Source organism: Pituophis catenifer, unplaced genomic scaffold (genome assembly GCF_029215685.1).
Source record: "Pituophis catenifer annectens isolate HBS135680 unplaced genomic scaffold, rPitCat1.0.hap2 SCAF_1, whole genome shotgun sequence".
Classification (NCBI taxonomy): Eukaryota; Metazoa; Chordata; class Lepidosauria; order Squamata; family Colubridae; genus Pituophis; species Pituophis catenifer.
Window position 1 is genome coordinate 134,180,282 of NW_027256881.1, and position 22,408 is coordinate 134,202,689.

Genomic DNA, 22,408 nt, shown 5'->3' on the forward strand with positions numbered 1-22,408 from the left:
ATAATACAATATCATTAAGCAGACAGAGAAGCAACAGAAAAAAAATAACACTGGCCCATGTAAATAATGGACCACTAAAATCTAATTTTATTTCAATTGTACATACATTTGCTCCATAAATATTAGAACATAATCAACCTTGAAAAATTGAACCAACAGTCTGCAAGGAGTACTTTGCCATTTCTACATCACACAGAAGATTTTCTTTTAGACACATACGTAATGGTAACATCAGAGAAAACAATATAACAGAAATTCACAAGTACCCTAGAGAATGCCGTTTTCCAATTACATAACTCAAAAGTAGAGAAATAAAGACACCGTCTTGCAATATAAATGATTTCTTCTAAAAGTAACTTTGGTGTCTTGTTCCAAGAGAATCATAGGAAAAGAGGCAAGATTTATTAGCTTTCATACACTTCCCCAGTACAAAAAAGATTAATTTGTGAACTCAAATCCAAATCCAAACTTTTAAAAAGGAGAGACGAGGAAAGAAGGGAAAAGGAACTGCAGAAAGGAAATCTCTCAATGTTCATGATTGCACTGGACATTTCCAGAGACATATACAGGTGTTTTGTCAGATGCAAAAAGGTACAGGTAGTCCTGGACTTATGTCTGATCGCTTAACAAATATTTGAAGATATGACTAACTTGAAAAAAGTTACTTACCACCCATCTTCAGAATTATGACTGCCACACTATCCCCATAGTTACATCATCGTATTTTAGGTGCTTGTCAACCAGCTCACATTTATGACTGGGTGCAGCATACTGCAGTCATATAAGATAGCGTTATGTGAATTTTTTGCCATTTTCTGGCAAAAAAACACCCATTGGATAAGCTGAATTCAGACTGACACAATTCATTTAATGATCACGATGACATGCTTAATGGCCATCATAAAAACATTGTAAAATTGAGTCTGGTCATGTGGTGACTCAACTTAGGACCACAATGACTTATGACTGAAGTTCTATTTTCAACTGTGGTCATAAGTCAAGAACTGCCTGTATATTTTAATCAGGAGATGACACAAGTGGTTTGATCTGAATTTCTCCTGTCCAACCAGCATTAGCTAGATCAGCTGGATGGATTTTTAGCCCACAGAGAAATCATTTTCATAAACATCCTATTTCAGATATAATTCTATTCTGAACTATATAGTTATGAAGGAGCTAGATAGAAAATTGTGATAGGGCAGCCTTTACCATATATATGTATACACATTTTTCCATGTTAAGTCACATCCCTGAGTTATATTACCTCATACTCTTCTGTTGCAATAAACGAACAGATAACATGCATATATTCTTATTTTTTATTTAAAAAATCAGACATCTATGAAGTCTCAGGTAAATTATATTTAATTTACACTTAACTATATCAATCTACAAAAACAATTGTGAGTCCTGAAAATTGTTATTCTTACCCTGAAAAATCAGCAGAATATTGTCCATAGTCAAATATATAAACTCTAGAAATTTGGCACACAGTGAGGTATCCCAAAGCAAAAACAAAACAATATCTGGAAAAGAAAAATAAAAGTCATTGGGTTATTTCTCACAGAACCTATAGGTATTAACATATATAAAAAGCTAGACAACCTGTTGTTGGATGCTTATCCTACGGTTGGGTAGATAATATATAGAAAACTATGTTCTGTAACTTTAACTGCTACAAGATGACTAATTGGTTGTGCTAAGCAGACATAAAAGAAAGCAGGAAGTTCATTCACTTCTGCTCCTGCTATTAGAAGGTTGAACTGCTGAAAGGAACTGTGTCTGTGTGTTACTGAAGAGAACTGGAATTGTAAGCAAACTATGTTTTTGTGTTGAACCGTGATTATTTGAAGAAGTGTTATCTTTGTTTTGAGAAGCCAAGTTTGTTATTTTTACTACAAGTAAAGACTGTTTATTTTTCTTTAAATGTTCAGAGTCTGTGAGTATCTGTGTGTTTTGCTAAGCAACATATCTATTCGCTGTCTGGTTCTTTGCACCACTTTACAGAGGGCAGTTTTACCCTCAACACCTGTGACTCATTGGATCTCTTTTCACAGATATTTCCTTACTTAAACAGAGACACAGAATGACTACAGACAACAAAAATGCAAAGGGAGCAGGAGCAATTTCCAACTTTTTGCTGGCTTCCACACTGAGTTGCTTTGTGGGAAGCTGGCAGGGACTTGAAGCTGACCCACAGAATATTCTGACATTTTGCTAAGGGAAGGCCGAACAAAAGAAGCCATGGACCACAAAGAAAATTGCAACCCTGTTCCTTAAACCAGTGCAGGGAGGAAGAGGCACATTCATTGACTGCCAGCCTCACCCCACCCCAGCCAGCCATATCTCGTCAGCAGGCATCTGAATTGCTTCCTCACCCTTCTCTCACCAGCCATTGCCATTAAGAAAGTTCACGTTTCAGCTTCTGATCCAAAGCGGCCAATTGCCACTTGCCAATTGTACCTTGCCATCAGCCAATTAGATGCAGGGGCCACAGGGAGACGGGGAAGAGACCGGGGATATGGCCTTCCCATTTGCCCCCCTGCCGTGCAACCTACAGGTTTCTGGGAAGCATAGCCAGAAGATATACCCTGTTTTCCCCAAAATAAGTCATCCCCTGATAATAAGCCCAATCGGGCTTTTGAGCGCATGGCAATAAGGCCAAGCGCTTATTTCAGGGTTCAAAAAAAATATAAGGCAGGGTCTTATTTTCAGGGAAACATGGTAGTGGTCTGAAGTGGCCACAACCTTTCCAAATGTAATTCCCAATAGAGTCACGGGTCCCAGCATTCGGTAATTTATAGTTCATTTAAGTTGGTTCAATTATTGTTGCTCTATACCTTCCAGTATTGCCCAACTGAAGGTTATAAACAAACAGACACAAGAGTTGTGGTATATTCACACAATGGTGGTTAAAGACCAAACTTTTTCAATATCCTCAAAGCCTTTGAACCACAAGCCAATCACTGTTATTTTTAAACTCCCCCCATTTAGTTACAACAGAATCTACATTACAGTTGTTGTATTTTTAAGCATGTTTTTTTAATTTCTATAGAGATTCTCAATCATCTTCTAGGCCATGGTTGTCCCAAAGGTGCTTTTCCAAAAGGCAACTGGACTTTTTTTTTCCCTTTCCTTGAAAATGTTGAACTGAAGAAGCTTCTTGGATGAGAAGCAAAACCTTTTCAAGGAAAAAACAAAACAAAAAAGTCCAGTTGCCTTTTGGAAAAGCACCTTTATTTTCATTTCTTTTAAGTAAAGCTGCTTTGCAAAATAATAATAATAATGTGGCACTGCACTGTGAAAAAAGTTAACCTAGTAATGGTTTAAAAATGCTTTCACAAATTGCTCAGTATTTTGCCACCCATTACAAATTTTGCATTGATCTGTCATTACAGCACACTATTTTAAAATTTAAAGATATTATACATTATACATACACTGGATCTAAACATCAGAAAGCCAAGAGCTCAGCTATCACCATGAGACTTTCTCACTACAGTCTGAAAGCTCAGAGAACATTCTGGAATGAGGTACAGTGTGGAAATGACATCCTGTACAATTTGCCCCATGTCAGTAACAATCAATACAGGTAGTCCTCAACTTACAAAAGTTTATTTAGTGACCATTCAAAGTTACAATGGCACTGAAAAAATTTACTTATGGCTGTTTTTAACACGACCGTTGCAGCATGGTCATGTGATGAAAGTTCATCCCCTTAACAACTGATTCATATTTATGACGGTTTCAGTGTCCTGGGGTGATGCGATCACCTTTTGCAATCTTCTGACAGGCAAAGTCAATGGGGAAGCCAGATTCACTTTACAACCGTGTTATTAACTTAGCGACTGCAATGATTCACTTAACAACTGTGGCAAGAAAAGTCGTAAAATGGGGCAAAATTCACTTAAATGTCTCGCTTAACAACAGAAATTTTGGGCTCAATTGTGGTTATAAGATGAGGACTACCTATACAAGTAAGGACTCTCTGAAACACCTCTCAATAAGATTTAAAATGTGCTTGTGGCTGTGCCTGTAAGTCATAGTACTATTTTAAATTTCACTGAGTCTTACACCCAAATAAGCATTCAGAGCTCCAATCTGCATATTTGAAACTTCTAAAAAGTAATCGTTTTACAGAGATTTTATTAATCCATATAATCAAAAAAGATCCATACAAATACCCTCTTTCAGCAAATTAAAAAAGATAAATATTTCTTTCTTTTTCTAATATGCAGACAGCAAACCTTAATTCTGCATTAAATAGCATTTATCAACTTTTCTAGCAAACTGTTGCATTTGCTGAACAAAGGACAACCTTTTTTTCATATCCTTTCTTCTCTGATGTACTTTTAAAGCATTTTGCACTAGAATACATGCCTCTTATTATATTTTATTACCATGACCAAATTATAATGACTGAATAACCACCCATTTAAGTTGCTTTAACTGTACCGAAATCAACTGACATTTCCCACATACTCTTGCACATTCAGGCCATAAACATCTTATTCCTCAGCAGTTAGTTCTACTGTACTTCCCCTGAGGTATTGTCAGAAATGGGAAAGAGAAGCACAAATCATTTAATTAAAGTGGAGGGAGCAAAAGCCCCATTGATCATCCATTTTCCTCATCTCACTAACTAAAAGATTGCTGTTGTAATTGAGCAGGCTCCAAATTCTGACCTTCACAGCTACCAGCCTCGTGCCAGACAGTCAATCCATCTCCATGAGTGAGATTAATAATGTACAAAATCAGAGGACAAGCTAGGAGCAAGGCTGGTCAAGAATGGAGGCTGACCATCTGTTCAGCAGCCTCTGAATGAAGTGGAGTCTCCCTAAATTGCTAGAGAAAGCCTAAGTACCGTATTTTACAGAGTATAAGATGCACCTTTTTCCCCGCTAAAAGAGGCTGAAAATTTGGGTGTGTCTTATACTCCAAATGTAGCTTTTTCGAAGCTTTTTTTCAGCCCTAACAAGGCACTAGCCGAGTGAAGCGATCTCCCCCATGCTTTGCCTGATTTTCTCATTGTTGCTTCCTCTCAGCTGTGCCTTAGAAGCTGTTTTTTATCCCCAAGCAGGGGATAAAAAACCAGCAAACTAATGTGCTGAAGCTGACCAGACTAAGGATGCTAGCCAGATGAATACCTGGTAGGCAGATTTCCCCCCCCCCCTATTTTCCTCCCCAAAAACTAGGCTGCGTCTTATACTCAGGTGTGTCTTATACTCTGAAAAATACGGTAAATTAAGCAAAAGAACCATTGTTTTGGAAAAGCGGTAGTTTTTTGAAGAGATATACAAGTAATCCTTGACTTACAACAGTTCATTCAGTGACCGTTCAATGGCACTGGAAAAAAGTGACTTATGACAGTTTTTCAGTTACGACCTTTCCAGCATCCTCATGATTGTGTGATCAAAATTCAGATGCTTGCCAACTGATTCATATCTATGACTGTTGCTATGTCCCAAGATCATGTGATCATGTATTGCATCTTTCTGACGAGCAAAGTCAATGGGAAAATCAGATTCACTTAACAACCAAGTTACTAACTTATCAACGGCAGTGATTCACTTAACAACTGAGGCAAGAAAGGTCATAAAATGGGGCAAAATTCACTTAACAAATGCCTCACTTAACAACAGAAATGTTGGGCTCAATTATGATCATAAGTTAAGGAATACCTGTATAAAGTCTAGCTATGTTTAATTTTTTTCCTTGCATTTTTTTCTATGCAGAACTAAAGCAAGTGTAATATTCTTAGGTCACTGTACAAATTTAGAAAATTGGGTATTAGTTCAGCTTTGAGTCAAACTAATGTTTAACTTCAAGATGGCTCAAATTACAGATAGCCCTCACTTACTGACTACTCATTTAGAAACCATTCAAAGTTATAACAGCACTTATGACCAGTCTTCCAGGTTGAGGTTATCGTAGCAATATGCTTTCCTTTTAGAAGGAGCTTATTAGAATATCGCAAATATAATCAGACAAGTAAGGAAAGGTCTGTAAAAAATCAGATGTCTTAGGGCTAAGAACTACTCTGTTTCAGAAGATATATGAAGAGCTCCAAAATAGCCTGCTCTAAACTAGAGCCAAAAGACACCTCAATCTGTTTTGGCCATGAGCAAACTGGATGACTAGTTCACTACCTCTCAGTCCTACTACATCACAGTGTGGTTCTTGTAAGGAGTTCCCCATGTGCATTACCCTGAATTCCCAAAAGGAAAATCAAAGAAAAAATGTAATATATGAACAAGTGTCCATTCTAAGTTAAAATATAGCAAAATCTTTTAACACACTAAGGAGATATTTGCCACTACCTTTTGCTATTGAGATAGCACTTAAAGTTAAGCTCCTGCAGAAAAAAAAAGAAGTAGGATAGAATATATTCAAACAACTAAAATTAGTGATATTCACAACTACTCTACTAACAAAAACAAAATCCTCCTAAAAAGCTCTAGTTTTGACATCAAAACACTTTGAACAAAGGTTCCTGCATCATATCCGAAAACAAATACATTAACATTATCAGCCACCACTTTCAACTATGAGAAACCTAAATCCTTGCAGATTGAGGTTACTTCATAATAAATTCTGTGTGCCGTTATTTATTGAAATATGCTTTACTTGACTAAAATCAGCAGGGGTTCACATGTCTGAGAGAGAGAAAGAGATGAAGTAAAAACAAAATGGAGTTTGCTAGGCTAAACAAATCAGTTCCCTACTCTGCAGTTGCTTTCCCTAGATCCCCTTAGAGAAGCAATAACAATGCTGGCACAAGGACAAAAGTGCTTAGAAAGGAAAGGAATGTTGACAATAAAAAAGGATACTTGCAATCGAAGAAAGCGATGTGAACCAAGGACAAGGGAAGATAACAGAAATAGAAACTTTGGATGATAACTAATATGCAATCTCTATAGTATTAATAAAATCACTGTCTTTCCACTTCCACCTTCATTACATTATTATCTCTGACCTTATGGATTACATATATACTTTGTTACAAAAACCCACATTAGGCCCATTTTTAGATTTGCTATTGAAGCTCCAGTATTGAAATTAACTCACTCTATGCTTGTATTGAGGAGTATTCTGGTCTCTGTTATTAAAATAATTCATATGTGTAGAAATTTCTTCTACACATATACTGCATAATATATTTGCAAGGCAAATAAATAGAGAATCATGAACATACATAAGTGCAATTAATCTGTATATGCAACATCTCATATACAGATTGAAATGACTAAGATTTAGATATTAAGCACTCTAATGCACATTACTGTCAACTCGGGACTCAGCATGCCACAGACTAGAAGAAATAAGCACAGTTCACTTAAAAATAGTGCCCTCACGCACATATTGGACATGTAGTTTATAAAATTTTGCACGTGAATAGCAAAAGCACATTTCAAATGATATCATACAACCTGAAGCAATTTCAATAAAACAGAAGCATGCAACTAAAATTAATCATAACGCACCACTTTATTTTAACCAATTATTCTGCCAAAAAAATAAGACATTTATCACTCAAATTCACATTCTATATAATTAAACCAAAGTGGAAAGAGGCCATTTCCACTATTTTTTTATTGCTCCAATACAACCACCACCCTTTTTATATTATTGGCAGATAAATTACAAGAATAATATAATGTATTAAGGCTTGGAGTATATGGAATGTTTCGTTATAATTAAACATATGGACAACAAATTTCCACCTTCTTCACCCGATTCTTCTCCAGCAGTAAGCATCACAAAAATTAGGATACACAAATAATACTAAACAAAGAGCTCATATTTCAGCCTGTACTACAGTCATAAGGGTAACTTTGTCTATAGTTAATTGGACCCTTCTTGGGAAGGATAGGCAGGAACTGTGCTTGGATGCTTTTGTACATTTTGCTGATACAGGTACTCCTTGATTTGCAACTATTTAATGACATTTTGAAATTATGATAGCCTTGGAAAAAGTAATATATGGCCTATTCTCAAAGTTACAACATTCATAACACCCCCCACGGTCAAATTGCAATTTGGGCGCTTGGCATCCAGCTCACATACACGACATCTGCAACATCTTGTGAACACGATTGTGATTTGCAACTTTCCCAGCCAGCTTCTGACAAGCAAAGTCAATTGGGGAAGCTGGATTCGCTTAGCAATTGCATTATTTAATGGCCATGTGATTCACTGTGATGATTTGCTTAACAACCATGGTAAAATGGTTATAAAAATTGGGCTCGGTCATGTGATGGCTTGCTTAATGATCACAGTGCTTAGCAATCAAAATCCTAGTCCCAATTGTGGTTTTAAGTCGTGGACTACCTGTAAAGCTGATATCTGCAAAGTTCTAGTGGCTGGAGTCTTGAGGTGTGGCTGGGCAGCGTCTTACATTGTTATCTGGAATGCTGTTCAGCTTGTGGGCTCTGATGGAAGTGCCAGGGCGCTCTCCAGCATGGCTCTATCATCTGCTGTCTAGATCCATGGCCCTCCTCAGATAGCTCAGGAAGGTGTGAGTGGTTGGGTCCAGCAACTGATCAATGCCTGTTTGGGGAAAGGAAATATGCCTGATGATTTTAAGGTGTTGGTGTGTCTTCTTGTGAAGAAGACTTCCCTGGATTGAATTATTTGGACCGCTACCACCCTAGGCCTCCAACCTCACCCTTTTAGAGAAAGTCGTTCATGGTGCGGCGTCAATTGCAAAATGCCCACAAAAAAAAAGTTTATCTGTATTCTTTTCAATCAAGGGTAAGGCTCAGGCATGCAATATTGGCCTAGATGACTTCTGTTAAGGCCTGGATGAAGGGAGCGCACTCTTCCTGACCTTCTTGAGTTGAGATCATTGATCAAGACTGGTGATGAAAGTTAGGAACCTCTATTTTACATTAATCGTCCCCTTTCCTGAGCAGAAAAGTCAGATCAATAGGGAAAAAGTTTTCCATGGAGCGTCCCACAAGGCATGATCGTTTTCTTCCTACGCTTCTGTATATACTGCACATTTTTAATTTATAAATCTTTAATTTATACGTATCCTACCTTAATTTGTTAAATTCTAGGTGGTGAACATACCCCTGTCTACTATTTTCTCCACAACAACTGCCATGTGGAGCAGTGAAGTGAAATATTCACTGAGAGTGAATATTTGGCCTAAAGTTATCCAGCCAGCTTTTATAACCAAAAGAACAGGTAGGATTCATGGTCTCTGGTCAAGGACATTAACTGCTACACCAGGGGTCTGCAACCTTAAACACTCAAAGAGCCATTTGGACCCGTTTCCCACAGAAAAGAAAACACCGGGAGCCACAAAATCCTTCCCGTGCCTGACTATTTCTTGAGCGGCCACAAAACTAGCATATGTAATCGAATTAAACGTTCTGTTTTCTTCTGAAACTTTTCTTTTCTTGGATTTATCCATGGTTGGCTTATCCGGGGGGGGGGGGGGGGGTTAAAAAGCTCAATATATCGCGTACCGACGGGTGTTGCACATTGGCAGTTATGACGCATATTTTGAGCAACAGGGAGCCACAGCAGAGAGGTGAAAGAGCCGCAGGTTGCTGACCCCTGTGCTACACCAAAGTGGCTTTCAATGAACCTATTGCTAATGGGCATCATTGGTGAGATGCCATCAGCATGCTAATGATACCGTATATTACACCCTGGGTCAAGCTGGAGATGCCATGAAAGTCTTAATCTAGGGCCTGAAAGCCAGGTAGCCAGGGGCCAGGTAGAAGAAATAAGCTGAAATGAAATCCTAACAAAATGGAGTTATTTGCCCCCAAATGACTTTGTTTTCTGTAACAGTTGCAACAGTGGATGTGTGGCTTTTCTCCTTAAATCCCTGTGACTGAGATTTCCTCCTGGACTTATGGTTATTGCTATCTGGAGGCTGCAACCAGGAGGACCTTTGCCTAGCTTCAATATCAGAATATCAAATATATCAGATGTAGCCATATCAGCCCTGAGGTGACATGGTAACTTTAATTTATGCCCTCATCACTACCAGGATAGACTTCTGCAACCAGCTCTATATGACTAACTTTGAGGACTACTCAGAAACTACAATGAATACAAATGCAGCTGCATGCATAGTGGTGAAACAGATCAACTTCAATCACATTATATTAGTATTGCACTGGTTGCTAGTAGGTTTTCAAGTAGGTTAAAGTGTTAGTTGCAACCTTGAAAGCCCTGCATAGTCTGGCTTCAGGACCACCTTCTCCAGGCAGAACCATCCTGTCCAGTGAATTCATCTCAGGAGATGAGGATATCTAATCCTTATACGAAAGAGAAAAACAGATGCAAAAAAGTAGCATGGATGCAGATGTCCAGTCTGGACTTTATAAGATAAAGATCTATTTGCAAGGCAAGGAATGAGGAGAAACCAAGAATGAGAGTAACCATTACCACCTCCCTCAGAGGCTAGAATGGTATATTTATTTATTTCTTGTTTGATTGATTTTTATTTCTATATACTTTAACAGCAAACTACACAACAGTAAAAACTAAACTGTTCCATATGCCTTTGCTATTTAAGACTACTTGTGTTAATAGTAGCCTACTTGGTATACTAGGCACTCATGGCAAACATATGATGACATGCCATATTTTTTGGATGTCACACAAGCATTCACTAAACCCAACAGCAGCAACTCTTCAAAGAGTTGTGCCCCATTCATGCACAATTTTCAGAGGCGGCATGAGAATGGGGTGTGCTCTTATGCAGTCTCCACAAGTCATACAAGAATGGGGTATGCTTTTGCATGGTTTTCAGAGACTGCTGATATCATGGAAGAACATTCTTTGAAGCTGCTTCAAGAATGAAGGCTTCATGTAACCTGGAGCAGCCTCGTATAGTCATCAGAAACATAACACCTCCTGAAGGTAAGCAGTGTGAAGCAGATCCTGGGGAGTGCTGGGCCATGGGGGCACTTGTGGAGTTGCCCAAGGCTCATGCGCCTTGAGGAACAGCACTAAGTGGCCTTATTAAGTACCAGTGGTAGTGCTGGGCCTGAAGTTTAGCACCAGGCCTCTCATTTAGGTCCAGTCTCAGGGTGGCCTAGATGGGGAAGGGGAGATAAAGAATTGTTTTTCCTTTTTTTGTGGTGTGGGGGGAGACACACCAGTTGAGTCAAGTGAGGCATTTTCCAAATTTGTGACATGCCAAGCCCAAAAGGTTTGGCATCACTGACTTATCTTTGTTTTCTTGGATGATTGCAGTTTTAATTATTTTATTTTTCTGTACTGTGTCATGTTCTACTTTATTACTGTAAACTGGGATTCATATGAAATATGAAGTGCAAAAAAAAAAAAATCAACAAACAGGTAAATCTTTTAAAGTACATACAGTTTTATAATATATATTAATAGATATCCTTTTAATTGCTTTTTAATGTTTGTATTGTATGTTTTTATCTGGCTGTACACCGCCCTGAGTCCCTCAGGAGAAGGTGCTGTATATAAATTCAAAATAAAATAAAAATAAAATAAATAAAAATAAAATAAAGACATGAAAATATTAATTTGTGAAATCTACCGAGTAACATGAAAAAGGAACTTCTATTATCAGGCAATATTTATTTGTAAGATTGAAAAAAAACTGTTCTAATGAGATTTCAATTTTGGCATTCTTGGTAAACACAACATGCAATGTGGATAATATGGGATAGTACCAGCTTTATTGCCTGAGAGTGGTGACACTTTTTTTTATTTGTTATCAAAATATTGTAATTGGAACTTTAACCAACCAGCTTTGAATCTTTGAACACACATACACACAGAGGTTCTGTTACAGTGATTCATTCTTTAGTAATGATACTGGGTAATAATTTTTTGATGAGGTCAAATCTTGACCTTCTTTATGTATTAATGATATATTGGTCTCTATCCAACTGTCCTGTATCTTTCCAGCCTTTAAAATAGAGTTCATAATGTGTAGCAATGGTTGTAGTAGCTCATCATTAAAATGTTTATAATAAGAGGCTGGTACCATCTAGTCCAGGTGTTTTCCTTATTTTAATTTTTTTATAGCTTCACAAACTTTCCTTGTGGTTATAATGTCATTAAGTGTTTATTTTTCTTTAAGCTACTCTAATGGGAATTGTTAATAAGTAATGATAATTATTAATAAATTGACCTCTAATGCTGTAAATAAAAATAATATGTGAGAGGCTAGGAGTTGTATTTTGACCTCTGAACCTCTAGAAAATAGTTGCACGATGTTTTGACAATCTCACAGTGGGGGCAATTTTTTTTCAGGCTTTTTCCCCCTGAGTTTTTTGAGGGTAGATTAAGTTTAAAATAAAAGTAGAAAATTTCTAGGAGGCAAACTGCTCCGTTGCCTATTCCCTAACCTTCCAGCTAACAGATAAAATAACCTCAAATTGCACCAATGAGATTTAACATGACATTTTGGCAGCACTATCTGAGCAGCCACAAATTGGATGATGGAGTACAGTACCTGGGTTGCCCATGTACTGTATTTACAGTCATTAAATATAGCAATAGCACTTAGATTTATATACTGTATAGTTCTTTACAGCCCTCTCTAAGTGGTGTACAGAATCAGCATATTGTCCCCAACAATCTGGGTCCTCATTTTACCCACCTCGGAAGGATGGAAGGCTGAGTCAACCTTGAACCAGTGAGGATTGAATTGCTGGCTGTGGGCAGAGTCAGCCTGCAATATTGCTTTCTAACCACTGTGCCACCACAGCTGTTTATAAAGCTTTATATGTCATAGGGCCAGGTTATTTGTCAGACTAATCTTCTCCCATTGTCTTTGCTCTGCCAGAGATCTACATCAATAGAGAGGACAAGCTCTATGTCCTTTCTATCAAATAATATAATCTTATTGGACCCTGGAATCATGCCTTCTAAGTGGCCACACTTGCCTTATGGAACAACATGTTTTCTGGAGATTTGGATGGTCTATTAGCCTTTCTGAAGGCACTGAAGAAGACTGGCCATTTCCCTAGGCATCTGAGTCAAGGAAACAGAATAATAAAGGTGAGAATTTTTTAAAAAATTACAATTGTCATTGTGAAGAATGTCTGTAATAAAAATGAATGTTTTGCCAAGAGTGATGCTTTTGTTTCAAACTGATACACCATTTAAAGAGTGGCAAAATGATTTATTTAAATTTGTTTCTATGGCAAGGGAAAAACCCACAAATTAAATCTAAGATGTCAGAGGATGCGAAGGAAAAAAGGAAGATTGGGTTTACCTGATTTGAAATTGTATTTTGCAGCTTGCTATTTGATCTGGATGAAAGAGTGGGTGTTGGTTTTTCTCCAGAGCAGTCGCGTTACATGGTATGGGATCACAGGGCTGTCATCCTCCGTAGCACAACCTTCCCTGCCCACACTCCATAATGGCCTCTGCCAGCCCATCTACAATCCTTACAGCCCACCCACACTCAGAAGCTCCCACTGACGGCATTCACCTTCCCATCTAAGTGCTCGTCTACTGGTTTGCTTTCCTAGGACTTTAATCTCTGGGTTACGACAACCACCAGGACTGCTGGGATTATTGTCACTAAATGATAGAGTCACATGACATCATGCTTTACAACCGCATCACCTAGTGGACTTCCTGTATGCATAATAATTGAATGCACAGAACTTTACACAATTATTAGAATTTCTTTACTAGAAATTCTATTATGAAAATGAATATGGACATGCGTGCTTTCCATAAAAGTATAAGTATAATTTTATTTCTATACCACCCTTCTCCCGAAGGACTCAGGGCGGTGTACAGCCTATTTAAAAACACAAGACAAACATCAATTAAAAATTTAAAATTATTAAATAAATTCGGCTCAATTTAAAACCCCAGAAATTTAAAATACCCCAATTTAAAATTATTATGTTGATAGCCCGGCCTGGCGGAACAACAGGGTCTTCGGTGCACAGCGAAATACCCGAAGGTCGGAGATCTTACGTATTTCTGGGGGCAGTTCATTCCACAGGACTGGGGCTCCCACAGAGAAGTCCCTCACCCTGGGTGTCGCCAGCCGACATAACTTGGTCAAAAGTCAACTTGCAGTACCAATATAATACTTGTAATAGTTAATAATAAGCTGCATTAATTACAATCTTTGTTTATAGTAAACTATTTCAGTAATAAAACAAAAGCATGAATACTGTCCCTCAGTGATTATACATTTGAGAAATCATCCCAGTCCAGATTGTTTAAGAATGAAACGGAAATAAAAAAAGGAAAGAACGAACATCCTTTGTTGACAGAACTGTGCCTATCATAAAAGTGTACACAATTGTACCTTATGCAAAGGGGCTCCATTCACTTACTACAATGCCGCAGCCATACTAGTTCAATTTGAATGCTGAAAGGGGTTTTTGTGTGTGGTGCAAATGGGCCAAGCCTTCTTTGCACTGGCATGATCTGACCACTTTTCTGAGTTGGCCCACTTGAATGACTTTTATTCATATGGATAGGGTAAAATGTATTTATCATGAAAATGAATAGCCATGCAATTAGAAAATACTTGTTAGCTGTTATATAGAATATTCTTTTCCCATCCATTTAGTATTATGAAATACCTTACATCATCACATTACTAAAAAAAAAAAGGACAAAAGAAAGGTAGAGTAACATCAGAAGCGAATCACAAATTGGAAGGATTCTAAACTTGAGGCAAAAGCATGTTGGCTCCTGTTAATTGTAGCATGCCTATCCAAATTATCTAAGCATGCCTCCTGCAATAGTCTGAGAGGCAGAAAACAGAAGCAATTAGCAAGTTTCCGGTGAACTTAATTAGCCTGGCCATAAATCAGTTGACAGTATTGCTAGAGCTGAATGATGTAACTTAATTAGAGAATGCTATGCAGAGAAAGTACCTCTTGTCTGTAACTCATAGCAGTAACTTAAATACAATCAAGAAAAGCAGATCCAACAGCGTGGATGCAGATGTCCAGTCTGGGCTTTGTAAGATAAAGTTCTATTTGTAAGGCAAGGAATGAGGAGAAACCAAGAATGAGAGCACTAAAGAATACTAGTTTACTAGCAGAAAGTAAATTTTCAACAAGGAAGGGGAGCCTTAGATAGCCTATAGTGTGTGTAGCCTTCCCTAGAGAAGCTGACACTCCTTCCTCTCCACTGAGATTGCACTCCTCAGCCCTACTTAGCTGATTGTTTATTTTAGCCCTTGACAATCTTCCAAATTCAGCATCTGAGTCCTTGTTCTCTCAATCAGCAGGTACCAGCATTGGGTCTGTTCGGAGTCATTATTTTCAAGTGGCTGACCACTTGTTGACTCCCATAATACAGGGTGAGGATCTGGCAGGATTTTTTCCAGCATTAAAATCAATATCTCATCTTCCCTGATCCACTTCAGTGTAGCAACTTTCTCTTCTAGTCCCTCCACTTTCTCCTTAACAAGGAAACAAGGTTGCCCTTGGAGAAGGTATAGTCTGATTCTTCTTCAGGTAGAAATACAATCATTACATGTCTTCTGCAGGTCACAATCATGCTTCCTTTGCTGTTCCTGTTGCTTGAAAAGTTTCCCCTGCAAATTCCCTAGCCAAATTTCCATACCAATCTTCCTAGTTAGTCTGCTGCTGCTTCTCTGGACAAGAACTAATCTGGACTGAAAGAAGATTGGCGGGGGGAATGGGACAGAAAAAGAGGTATTCCCCATGACCTCCTGACTGTTCTGGACATTTCTTCATTCTTTCATTGACCTTGCAATCTGAAAACTGATTCCATACTCTATATGTCCTCTTGAGCTGCCTATTGATTAGCAGCAGCTAGCAAACAATCAGCAGCTACAGTCTGTAATCTCTCTTCTCCTTGGCTGTCCTTTCTATTCTGTTTCTTCTTTGCCACACTGTTTGGTGTCCCTGCAGTTCAGTCAATCTTTTCTCCCAAATGGTCATTTCTTTTTAACAACTGACTTCTCAGAAGCAAACAAGAAATGATTTCCATAAGGAATTCAGCACTAAATCAAAAACCAGGACTCACAATCAACCATGCTGAAAAAATTTAATACCCTCATTGTCTCCCAAGCATGGCTTCTTGCTTTCAATAGGAGCTGCACCAGAATATCCCTTGCTGTCTATTGCTATATTCCACTGCAAGTAATGCCACATGGGTCTATGACAGTTTAAACACATACATTTGAGATCCTGAGAAATAACAGCAGCAAAAACAGAACAATGGCATAGCCTTTTGCATGCCGGTTCATAGGGACTGACTGTCTGCCAGAACTGTGTGGCAAGACAGAGTTACCCTTTTCTTTTTTGCCATTAAAGTGAAGAATGCTATTTTGCCATACTGAGGGCCTTCTGTTGGTTCTGTCTTCTCTGGGAACACAAAGCCACCAGCAAATTGGTTAAAAGAAAAGAATGAAACCAAATCAACTTTTGAAAAGTAACAGACATTGCCCCCATAACTCCAAAATATATTTCTGTGTCTGTTCAGGGCACCTTTGTCATAGCAGGGATCTGCCAGAGATTCTGCTCTCCAAAATAATAATCATTAATCATTAATATGTATATATACGTACATGCACATGTATATTGTATATGTGTATGGAGAGGGAATCTCTCTTTAACTGTTATCTCAACTTTAGGGTGGGGCATCTCTGAGCAATAAACAGCTGAGAAGGTAAAGAGAATTTGACACATTAGAAAACAGCCAGTCAATTTTATATTGGGGGGGGGAATATTGATGCATAGGAAAAATCAAATCATTATCAATCCTATGACATATGAAGGTTTAACTAACATTTTACAGAATAAACGTATATAGACTAAAGCCCACTTCATTAGTGATGCTATGGGGTTTCAGAGAACAACATATTTGTGCAAATAGTTGTGCTGAATTCTCTCATTGAAAAAAGATCAGATGCCGTTCTATGTTTACACATGCAATGGGCTCTTCATTCCATCCCAGCCTGTTCTCATCTTTCATTTCCATGTGTTTCAAGATGTCCACAATTTGGCCTCAGGATGGCAGCACATAAAACAGCTGGCTCATACTTTGAAAGCTTCTGTAACATTAAAGAAAGCAGCCAAACAGATCATTGGCTGTAACACAGGAAATGCAGAGAATGTACTTAGAACACTACCTCTAAATATTCTTTCTGAAGGAACTGAATCAGTTAGTGCCATCAATATTAAAGTAGTTCTTCCTATTTTGTTTTAAAGATATGAACAGAATATAAACTCTTTTATCATTACATTTTACTTCTCTTTGATGTCCTCTGGTCGACATTCTCTTTTTTACATTTTAAGGACCATTTCACATTATCTGAACATCTTCAAACATTTTTAAGTTATTTATTTCTGGGTAAGGGAAAAGCATGATGGCTCCTAATCAAATATAATCATATTCTCCACATAAAAAATATTTCAAGTTACCTTGTAAAAAAAACAGTTTTATTATTAGACATGAATTTTAAAGCAGGTTTCCAAGCAGTGCTACCTTTTTGCAAGTTTGCTCAGTGTATGCTGTCACAAAATGCAACGGGGAAAGAAGAGGTGGGAAAAGAAAGAAACCAAAACAAAAAAGAGAATGAACTCACTCTCTCTGTGGGGAAAAAAGAATAGAAAAGAGCCGATACATTTAGGAAATGCAGAACCATTTCTGCAAATAAACAGCATTGCATTATTACCTTTGGAAATGTTCTTCTTGGTTTTGTGAGGGATTGGCACAGCAGTCATTTATACTGTTTTGGTAACTGGAGCCAAACTTTCATTCCCTGAACCCTTTTGAAGATTTGAAGCCAAAAATATAACAATAATGAGTAAAATAGGACAGGAGACATTCCTATCAAGGATCACACTGCCTACCAGCAGTGGCTGAAACAAAACTAAACTCAGAACTGGAATTATTTCGGGTTAGGAGATGCAGAGTTCCACAAGGGTGAGCTAGAATTAATTTTTATATTAATAATGCTACAATCATGCCACAGCTCTTAAAATAATTGCTTGAAAATATCACTGCAGTCTCAAATTAGTCAGTCTTCCAGGGAAGCATCGTGCACTAAACATGTCTTTGTGCAAACAGAGCTGACAGCTGTGTGGGAAAGAGAAGCCAGTGAATGAATCAGCTCCCCAGAATCCTTTCCTGAATAAAGAAAGGACCAGGGATCGCTCATAATGCTTCATACTGATGCTCCCCACAACAAGATCATAAAACAGCGGTTACTGGAGGGCTTTAGAGCACTGGGAGCTGGAATAGTCAGCTCTGACCAAGCCAGATTTCAAAGAGACATTGATTGATTGATTTTTTGATATTAAGAACCTTCAGAAGGATAAATTATATTACATAGGGTGATTTCTTCCACTCCTCAGTGGAAATAAGTATTTGGAAATAAGTAGCACAACAGTAGCTAGAACATTAATTTTAGAAAGTTTTTTAAATGGATTAAGGGGCCAGATTAATTGGAAATAAGTTTATGAAATAATTAGAATAATTCCTTTGTTTTTAAAACCCTATTAAAATTACATGAAGATTTTGAATTTAAGTAAAAAAAAATCTTTCTCCAGGAAAATATTGCAGATTAGAAAAAAACATGGTAAGGGGAGACTTTGAAAGCTGGTTACTAGAGGCAACCAGAACGAATTTAAGATAATGAAAGAAGACCCACTAATACAAAATAGAGAAAATTATGCAAACTCTGAAAAAAATCAAGGATATTTATCAATAATTTACTCAGAACTTTCTGAGTTTGTCCTTTGAAAATGGGTTCAAAAAGGGACACAGAAGAGAAAATCAGGCTGTTTTAGATATGGATTTAAAATTGACAGGATATAGGAATGATATTGACAAAGATGCTCTACAGGCTTTACAAATGAAAACTGCTGGAAGTTTCATAGCTTAAAAGGACACACAAATAATGAGTCAGAAGAGTGACTTGGACAACTTTCTCACTTGGCATGCACAAAAGAGATGTGTTTTACTCACAAAAGAGTTCCTGAGAAAAGATAAAGAAAGAATGAAAAGAAATCAGCTTCCGGGACACTACTATAAAAGAATAAGTACCCAGACTTTTAAAAGTGAAAAGCAAATTTATAAAGTTGACTTTTTTGACCAAGGTTAAAATGTGTATGATTTTCTTTTCTTAGCAGCTTTGAGTGTTTTTTTTCAATACCATAACTGAATAAAGAGGCTTTAAAGATTTGTTATTAGATAAGATACGGGAAGATAATTTTTGTGGTATTTTTAGAGAAAATGATAAACAACATGGCAAAAAAGGCTGTAAAATTGGATGAGACTCATTTAACACCTGCCTTGCTTAACAATGGAAATTCTGATCCACATTGTGGTCATAAGTTGAGATATACAGGTATACAGAGCAGTTCTATTCCAGTACCATATTTGTAGGAACAGTATTAGCTGGATGACTCACACTTGTTTTGTTAAGCTAGCCCCAAGCATAATGTATCACACAAAACAATATTTTAAGAACTATCTACAACTTTTATCTCAGCAAATATCATGTGCATCTCTAAACACATGAAGCCTTCTCAACGAGGATTATCTCAGTTAAGGAATCAATATTTCCAAGAAGCGTCAGGTCTGTTCATTACACACAGAGCAACTTTCACAAATAACCCCCAATTTCATTTCACAAATGACTTCATGTCATGATTAGTATGAACAGAAAGGTAGGTTTCCACTTTTTCCCTAAATGTCTTAATCCTGTCTATTTAGAGACTGATTTATCTCACAGAATTCTTGTTTAAAAAGCATACATATAACCTAGAATTCATTTGCGATCAAAACATTGCACAGCACAAGTGAATTAAAAGCCACTATAGAAACTGAACAGTAAGGGGGAAAAGCAACAAAAAAATATTTCTCATCGAATTCTTGTTTACTTGCCGAATTAAATTATATACAAAAAATTGAATCCTAATATTTCCCTCAAATAATAATGGAACTTGTTCCACAAGCCAAGAGATGAGGTGGTTCTAGATGGTAGTCAATGCCACTTTGAAAGAGGGAGATATTCCAACCACTTTGAAGAAGGAACTGGTTCATCTAATCTTCAAGAAGCCAGCCATAGATCCAACAGTACTAGACAACTACTCTTCCATCTCAAGCCTCCCTTTTTTGGAGGAAGGTTGTTGAGAAAGAGTGTAAGAGATAATAAAGGGTTGTAAAATTATCTGGACTTACAATCTGGATTCAGATCTGTATATGAAACAGTAACTGCACCAATCACATTCATGATTGATGACTGGAGAAGCTTGGATAACAGAAACAAACTACTATGGTGCTGCTGAATCTCTCAATAGCCTTCTTTATTGTCAACCATAATATGTTCTAGAATGCCACCAAATGACCAAGGGCTGAGAATTGTATGGACTTCCGGTTTCTTTGTCTTCGGCGACGGCGGTGCCTTTTGAAGCTCCGCCAGCCCCGCCGCCTGTAGAGCCGCTTCGAGACGAGGAAGCGGCTCGAAAACTTCTAAATCCTTAGGATTGAAGAAGGAGAGATCGCAGGGCACAGGTCGAGCCCCTGTAGCCCCCCAGGGAAGTTTCTGGGGAGAGAACAGTTGTGGCTCCCTTCCAACCTGCTGTAACTCCGGGCGACGTGGGACGTTTCTGCTTTTGCAGAACAAGCCGGCTGCAGGAAACTTAAAGTGAAAGAACCAGCTCTAATTAACAGCGAAACTACCTGAATCCTGAAACTTGGAAACGCAAGTATTAGCGCTTTGTTGACTTTTCAATTTGAGAAAATGCGATTGAATGAAAGTGCTTTGAAAAAACATGGCGCTTAATCTCAGAGTTAACGAGCCAGTGAGTGTGGATTGGTGAAGTTATTCTGCTTTGTTACAAAGTTTCCAAGTTGCTACAAAGTTGCTTTGCTTGTTATAAGAGAAACAATTGGAAAATTTCTCCCTTTCAATATTTGACTTTGCTTTACTTCAACTTCTATTTGATCAAATCTGGGGGACTTTTTTAGAAGTCTTTGTGCAGGAGGGAAAGGAAAAGGAACTTCCCTTTTTAGAAAAACTAGATCACGTGGCAGGATGGCTTCAAAGAAGCAGGAAGGGAAGGCAATAGGGGGGGGATCCCCCACACACAAACATGAAATGCAACTTCCCCCTGTTCAACAGTTACAGACTCAGAAAAAAGAATTTGATGTGGGAGATTTAAAAGAATTTATTTCTAAAACTTTGGATGATAAATTTCAAAAATCTCAACAGGAGATAGATGACAAACTTCAAAAATCACATCAGGGGATAGATGATAAACTTCAAAAATCACACCAGGAATTTATGCAGGAAATTAATGAAGTTAAAGATATGGTGAAACAGAATCAAAACAAGGTGACCAAAAAAATATCAGAAGTGGCATCTGGCCTGGCAGAATTTATTGGGAAAGTTGATTTTAAAGTTGAAGAACTTAAATCAGAAGTTAATGTTAAGATGAAAGACAATGATTATAAAATTGCTGATGTTGACAATAAAATGCAGAGAGTTGAAGACGAGATTGTTATGATACAATTCAGGGCAATGGAGTTCGCTATACGGCTTCGGGGAATTCGAGAGGAGGAAAGACAGGATTTGAGACAAGTTTGTTCTGAGGCCCTGGCCAAGATTCTACAAGTTAATCCTGATGTGGTTTTTCATAAAATAGACAAAATTTACAGAGTGAACTCTTGGGTGGCCAGACAAAGACAACTACCTAGAGATGTGGTCATATATTTTACAGAAAGAGAAATAAGAAACGATATCCTGCAAAAATCTTTTTATACTTCTGTACAAGTGGGGGGCTCACGAATTGGAATTTATAAAGAATTGCCTCCTAAAATGCTGAAAGCTAGAAAAGAATTTGGCTTTCTTGTTAAGGAATTGCAAAATTTACAGATACCCTTCCAGTGGGACGCACCAGCTGGGATAATTTTCAGATACAAGGGAGAAAGATGCCGTTTGAATACCGTGGAGAAGGCACAACACTTTTATACTACTATTCTTAAGGAAAGAACACCATCTCCACGTACATCTACAGTTTTGGAGATTAAAGAGAGTGAAGAGAAGCAACCTCAACGAGAATTGCAAGAACAGTCCAAGCAGGAATTAGAAGGAGTGCAAGGTGCAGAAGGAGGTTTTTTGGATGAGCCCTTGCTGGAATCTTCTCCAATTTTGGACTCGGTTCGGATGATTGAATTTAAGGATCAACGTATAACTAGAGCTCAATCTAAGTTACTTAAACAAAAGCAACAACAACAATAGGAAAGACAAAACAAGGAGGCAGTTAAGAGTACTGCACAAGAGATTGGAGCTATGGGAGGAGCGAAATCGAAGCTTTCGGATGACCTTCAAGTATTTTGCTCTGTGCTCCGAAAAGAGGCTGATGACCTTTAAGTGTTTATCCTGGAATGTTAATGGGTTGAATTCAGCACAGAAAAGGAAGAAATTATTTAC

At 37.8% G+C, this 22,408-nt stretch overlaps 1 protein-coding gene across 1 annotated transcript in view; it reads right to left on the minus strand.

Annotated features, from left to right (window-relative positions):
* MBOAT2 (membrane bound O-acyltransferase domain containing 2) overlaps positions 1 to 22,408 on the minus strand; it is an 83,692-nt gene that overhangs the window by 23,051 nt on the left and 38,233 nt on the right. The window contains exon 4 of the mRNA XM_070955279.1: positions 1,431 to 1,526. Coding sequence (XP_070811380.1) covers positions 1,431 to 1,526 — 96 coding nt within the window. The remainder of the gene's footprint in view (positions 1 to 1,430; positions 1,527 to 22,408) is intronic.